This window comes from Phaethon lepturus, unplaced genomic scaffold (genome assembly GCF_000687285.1).
Source record: "Phaethon lepturus isolate BGI_N335 unplaced genomic scaffold, ASM68728v1 scaffold34777, whole genome shotgun sequence".
Taxonomy (NCBI): Eukaryota; Metazoa; Chordata; class Aves; order Phaethontiformes; family Phaethontidae; genus Phaethon; species Phaethon lepturus.
In genome coordinates, this window is record NW_010553138.1 from 2,714 (window position 1) to 9,799 (window position 7,086).

The 7,086-nt window shown below is 36.4% G+C and overlaps 1 protein-coding gene across 1 annotated transcript in view; it reads left to right on the forward strand.

Annotated features, from left to right (window-relative positions):
• Positions 1-195: 195 nt before the first annotated feature.
• Positions 196-7,086, forward strand: part of SLC27A2 (solute carrier family 27 (fatty acid transporter), member 2) — a gene marked incomplete at its 5' end in the record, with an annotated part of 13,116 nt that continues 6,225 nt past the window's right edge. The window contains 5 exons of the mRNA XM_010291463.1: positions 196-405; positions 1,637-1,795; positions 2,370-2,494; positions 6,170-6,364; positions 6,716-6,806. Of these exons, the coding sequence (XP_010289765.1) occupies positions 196-405; positions 1,637-1,795; positions 2,370-2,494; positions 6,170-6,364; positions 6,716-6,806 (780 nt within the window). The remainder of the gene's footprint in view (positions 406-1,636; positions 1,796-2,369; positions 2,495-6,169; positions 6,365-6,715; positions 6,807-7,086) is intronic.

A 7,086-nucleotide genomic window follows, 5' to 3' on the forward strand; every position in this document is an offset into this window, starting at 1 on the left:
TCAAATCACTTCCAGTTCTGTGGGGACACACTGTTCCTCTCAGTCCTTTTTGGTGGATTCTGAAGGGACCTGAACATAAGTTTGTCCAGCAGCAGCTAAACATGAAAGCTGCTGAGCCAAAGTTGATGCACCAATAGTATAGTTGACAGAATAATATAGAATTTTCTTATAATACTTTTTTCTCTCCTCTTTAAGAGCTGAAGGAATCTGTTGAAGAAATACTGCCATTCTTGAAGAAAGAAAAAGTTAAAGTTTACTATTTAAGCAAGACAACTGCTACAGAAGGAGTTGAGAGCTTTCTTGATAAAGTAGATGCTGCTTCAGATGAGTCTACTCCATTGTCTTGGAGATCAGATATAACCTTTAAAACTCCTGCCATGTACATTTATACTTCTGGTACTACAGGTAACATAAATTCACAAAAACTATATGGAAGGCCACACGTTCCTCTCTCTGTGTCAGAGCGAATCTATTACTACACATTAGTTCCTACGCTCATTCATTCCCCCTCAGGAAACTGAAAATATTTGTATCTAAACCCAAAAAGCACACAGAATACAGGCTGACTTTAAGCACTATATCTGGGGGAGGGACTGAAGTAAAAGCCAATTAAATGTACAAGTTTTATGCCAGTAAAGTCACCAGACATCTGCGCTCTCATTCCTAGAGACACTGCTGGCCTAGGTATGTGCCTTGGCACCCACCTTATACTCAGTGTCTTTGGATCATGAACTCTAAATGCTGGCCATCAAATTTTTGGGTGTCAGAGTACCAAAAATAGTGAGGGCAGAAGAAAATACAGCTAGTCGTGGCTGCTGTGCAAAACTGCACCTGGTATAAGAGCTGCAACCTGCTCTACATAAAGGCATCTAATGTTAAGAGCACTTAACTGCAGCAGAAACTGGGTGACAGGGATGAAGACAACGCCTGAAGGCACTCACACCTATAGCTTCATTATGAAGAGCAGGGTGTGCCTCCACACTAGCTCAGTCTTTTTGCCTCTGAGGGCAGGAACTCCCCTGGAAGGAAGTACAAATTTGAATCTTACTCAGGCTTCAGAAGGCAATTAACTCTGGTGTCTTCGTCCCTGTTAAGGGCTCTGACATCTCTGTTCTTACAGTATAGGCAAGCACTACCATAATTTTGACTTCTGGGATCTGTTTTCAGCAAGTAATCAGTTCAACTGTGTCTGATGGGAAACCAAGAAGAGATTTTTGTAGTATGAATTCCAGTTTCATCTAGGATGATTCAGGGCTGCAAGGGGATACCTAATTCCAGGAGAGATGCAAGATCTGAGATTAACATCTGTTTTAGCATTTCCATTCCCTTTGCTCAGCATGCTAGATTCTCCAAATCCCACTTCCTCATTCTCTAGGTACTTGTTATTCCTAGGTACCATAGTATTAGGAATTTGGGCACTTGATGGGGGATAATCACCTAGAAGTTACATGTGAGAAGACATAAGCTTCACTAAGGCTAAACATAGACAAAAGGTGCATACCTCCCTGAACTCAGGAACTATCACTTCTGTCAGTGAGTGGGAGAAAATCTTTTTGTAAACCCTTGTGAAACCGACTGGTCTTACTATGTTTATTGTTCAAGTGAAGTTACACACTTTTTCCTTGACTTTAAACAGGTCTTCCCAAAGCTGCAGTGATTAACCATGAACGCATAATGCTAGCTTGTGGTTTGTTTGATGCTGGCAATGTTACCTCAGAAGATATTGTATATACTGTTCTACCACTCTATCATAGCTCTGCCCTCCTCGTTGGGGTCCATGGGTGTATCATGAAAGGTACTGTGCACTTGACTAGTATGAATGGATGTGTTACTGTGCAGAATTCATGCACAGTTATGACTACAGATACAGTAAGCCTTTCTGTAGCAACCAAACTTTGAGATTAAATACTTGGTTATACATGTCTTTGTTACCAGAAACTCCGTAAGTCAAGAGACATTCTCATTTCTCTGTTGTCCTCATATGACTTGCACAAATTTTTTGTCATCATCTGGACAAACAGGCTAGATCCTATCTTACATGACAGCTCTTTGCACAGTTTTGGGATAAATTACTACAGAGTTTCATCTGCAGTAATAGTCTTTAACTTCTGATTAATAGAAATAGAGGTTAAGCCAATTGTTCAGCATGGATTGTATTTCAACATGTTTTAAGAAGACTGGTTCCAAAAGCTATATAACCCTAACTCTATAAGTTTTCTACAACATTGTGCTAAGAAATTGTAATATATGATATGATAATTATATATCATATGTCTTATGATATAATAAGAATTGTTCCTTCTGTTATTTGTTTTACTTCTTTCTACTATATTTTCTACTAGTATTTCTACTATATACTTTTACTATAGGCGCAACTATTGTTTTGCGTACCAGATTTTCAGCAAGCCAGTTCTGGGATGATTGCAGAAAATATAACGTAACAGTGATACAGTATATTGGGGAAGTGCTTCGGTATCTATGCACTGTGCCACAGGTAACATTAACTGCCTGTCATCTTTGGCTAATTAAATTACTGTAAATATTTGTTATATTATGCTTAAAAGCTAACCATAAGGGGAGGGGGAAAAAAAGCCCAACAAAAACCTTCCCTAACAAGGGCTGTAATCTCATTGCATACTAACATGAACTTTTTTCCAGGGAAAAAAAAGGAGCTTTTGGCTTGAATTAATCATTCTTGTGAATAGTGGAACAATGGCAATCCATTAATTGACATTCTGCTAAAATGAATAGAGAAAACACTTACCTTAGATAAGCACACCAGCTGCAAACCAAAAATGAGGATTTCTCTAGGAACCAGTGGACCTGTGTTTTGGGCAATAGGAGTTTTGGGATTTTTGTAGCTAAGATGTCCTAACCCAAGATAGTCAGCTGATCCCCATGTGAAAGCGTTAATGTGATTATTTAAAGAGTGCCCTCTCTGAAGATGCACTATTATAGGGTCTCTATTCATAGGCATTTCCCTGCTGAGATCCCTGCAATCATATTAGTGAACCCTTAATTTCAAAACTGTTTGCATAAAATGACTTTCACAGAGGTAGGCCAGTCAGCTGCAGTTAGAATTTAGTAAGAACAAAGATGGTATCAATCAGTCTTCCTAGCACCATTTGATAACCGTAAGCCAGAACAGAGAATCAGGTCCACAATTTCTTTGTAATTTATGTATATGTGCAAAATATAAAATACACAGGGGTTTCATTCTGATGTCAGTTACAGCGATATGAAATAACTTCACTGGAAATCAGTAGGATTCCTCAGGAATTAGGTATCTAAGCAAGATTCTGCTATGGTTTGTATTATTTCTTGATGAGTTGTTATCCCAAAATGAGCAGTTAATAGAATAAAAGTTTTATAATAATCAGAAGACTTGGCCTCTGGACTGGGCCACTAGTTTTAAATAAAAAGTGTGGGTGGAAGAGATTTAAACTGAGTTAAAGAAACTGGGCACTAGAAACATATAGTTAAGGGTGGTGATAAGTTATACATCACTCCTGCAGTTCATGGAAAATCCCAGTTAGCAAAGTACTCATAATTGGCCAATACTCAACTGGTATAAATAAAATGGGGGAAAAAGTGAAAAACTAGATTATCTCCTTTCATACAGAATGGCTTTTTAGGAAAATAAAATTAAAGACTGAGCTAATAATTTTGATACAGTTGTGTTTCTTGATAGCATGCACGCACGCACAAATTTAACTGAGACACAGGGCATACTTTGTAAATTCTTGAATTCAACCAGTATCTCAAAGATGTGTACAGTTGCCAGACGAGTATAAATTAGTTCCCAAATGGGGTGAGTTTGGTAATGTTAGCTACACAGAGACATTTAGCTTAGCTAAATTGTATATAAATATATATACATTATATTATATATACACAAATATACATATATATTTATAAATATATAAGTGTAATAGCTAATAATTGCACTTATTAAAAGTGACCTGTTAATCAAAAATAACATGAATGGCTGAACCTGAAGCCCACTGAATGATACAGTTGAGTAGTATTTGAGGCTGTCTTACAGATTACTCATTATTGGTGGCTGCTTATCTACAAAGGTCAGATTTTAAGTATGTAGAATTCAAGACCAGTGGAGAAAACACCTTTACGTAAGCAAGGTTTATAAGCTTAGTATTTGATCCCATGTACCCATATGCATGCTACTGTGAGTGCACAAGACTCCCAGAAAGATGGGAGTAACATTTTAAGAATGCAAGAACTTGACAGAATGGATATTATTACTTAAACGCTTGGCTTCTTATTGCAGATGTAATGGCGAGACAGTCTTTTCCATGAGGAAGTCACAGTATAAGCAAGATCCACATTGTTGTAGGGTGTCATCTGTCTTAACTGAGGCCATTTCATTACCTTATTATGCTAGTAACTTTATGCTATCATTTCTTTCCTTTACATACCCACAGAAGAAGAAAACCTCAGTGTCCCTAAATATGACAAAAACATCAATATATTTTTTCTGATGATATTTCCAGCTAACCTACATAGTCATTTCAGAACAAATGAACAGTGCAACTGTTATAGAAATCACCTTAAGAGTGAAACATTAAGTCCTTCCTTCCTCTTGCATTAACTGTGACTAATTAATGTCTAAATAACAAATTTTCTTTATCTGCCTAAGCAAATGGGGAAGAAAGATAGAAAATACAGACTTAAGAACAACAAAAGATGAGGGACAACGTGGATCCAACTAGCATCCTGTCCCCAGTGAATCATTTCAAAACAGATATACGCTCAGATGTATAAATGCCCAGTCAACTGGAGTCTCTCATGAGAGACTGAGGTATTGCGTACAGTGTTGTAGGGCATCATCTGCAACAAACGGAAGATTTTATAAAAGGTGAACAGCAAGTCATTTAGACACTATGCAGAATTTCAGCAGATTTTCATTGTTCTATTTTAAGCTTGGTTCTGTGCCAACATGTTAATGGCAGATCTCTCAATATCACAGAGAGGACTATATATTAATGTATTTCTTCTTTAAATTAAATTTAAACATCCATTTCTAGACTATTCTGCAGAAAAGTGATATGACTGAAGACCAAAATAAAGTTTTACAGTATTTAAAAATTGTAGCCATCTTGTTACGGCATTTTTTTGTCTTTTCTGGGAATATGACACTATAAGACCAATTGATGTTTGTCTTAATGGCCAGACTTCTCTCTTGAATTGCTCCTTGAAAGAGCGTTTTGTAATTCCAGTGTTCTGTGCTCATCTTCTACCATCTACTGCTTTGCCCTCTGCACTGTATTTTCTGAAAGACATAGAGCCAACATACTTATTCTGCACAAATACACAGTGCAGTCTGTTGCTGATAGAATGGTCTTATTCTTTCAACAAAGTACTCTTGAGTTAAGAAGCCAATATTTATTTAAAAAGACTTCTCATACCTTAAAATATTAAATTATGTAATAAAAGAAATGGAGCAAAAGGCAGGAAGTGGGACAAAAGAGCCTTTCCCTATTTTACTAAAATTCTCTCAGGCTGTTGTTATTCACTAGCACGCTAGATATGTTTATAAATTACAAATATCTGACCCAGTTCAGTACTTCCTGTTGTTGAGGATAAATACAAACATCTAAGAGAAGACATAAATGCACTGCCATCCTCACTATGTGTTTATCACTTTACTGTGTAAACAGAAAGATCTAATAGCACTGTTAAAAGTGATATGAAATGTGGTAATAGAATTTTTAGCAGGCTCAATCCTGCACTTAAAATGGCAGAAGGGATTTCCTTTCCACCCAAACACCATTTTAAATCCTGCAAACGTTTTGCTGAATTCAGGGTAAATTATACTTTTCTGCTGATAGTCACCGCAAGGCTTACAAACAAAATAGTTTAATATAGTGCCCGAGTTTCATTCTGGCTTTCTGTGTAGAATTATTTGTTCCTACCTTCATCCAAATCAAGTTAACTACTAACTACAGGTAGATATATAGCCTAACTTGCTCAGTAATTTCTTTTCCTTTTCAACATCAAAATCATGAGCTTAACTGTAATGATGTTTGCACACATTTTGTTTCAGATGCTCGATACTTTTAGACTAAAGTTTCCTTCAGAGTTTTCCAGAAGTAGAAATTCTGCTTCCATTCAACAGAAATGTGAATTCATGACTGTTTCTTGTTTCTAGAGAAGCAATGATCAGGATCACAAAGTCAGACTTGCCATAGGAAATGGAATAAGGGCTGATGTTTGGAGGGAATTTATCCGAAGATTTGGAAATATTAATATTTTGGAGTTCTATGCATCAACTGAAGGAAACATTTCTTTTGTTAATTACACTGGAAAAATTGGTGCAGTGGGAAGAGTAAACTGCCTGCAGAAGGTAAGAATAACAACAAAACCTGGCATTTTGTCCCTTCTGGTGAAGTCTGATGTATTGCCAAGGGCATACACCAAGCCACTTGTATGACAAGTTGGGAAGAACCCAAGGCTCAGTTATGAATTTGTTTAGGGAGAAGATTCTACCTAAATACAGTCTATAGCTGCCCGTGGTAAATACCAGAGATACCTCTCGCTATTTCAGGCAAAAAAACATTTAGACTCAGCACATCCAGTGAAAATGTGATGAATTTGGCTCCTGTTAAATAGAAAGCTGACTATGAAGCATAATTCTGAAAATATTTTTCAAAGATTGAATATTCATGTGTGTATATGTTTTGCAAATTTTCAATAGAAAATCTTATGCTATGAACTCATTAAATATGACGTGGAGAAAGATGAACCACTCCGAGATGAAAATGGATACTGCATAAGAGTTCCCAAAGGTAAAAACTCCTTTAAAAAATTTCAGAAAGGTGTTTACTTTTTAAAATAACATCTCTTTGCATCACTTCTGTCTGGAAAGATGCTAAGAATTGCCATAAAGTAAGCCAGATTTTTAAATAAAAGTTAGAAAATATGTAAGAAATCAGTATTGTAATACAGCTTAACAGAAAGGTAAGTACAGTGCAGAATGCAGCATTTATATACTTAGACTTTAATAACTAGTTTAGTTTTAAAAATGACATGCTAACACTTTTGAGTACAGATCTTGACTTTCAGCAG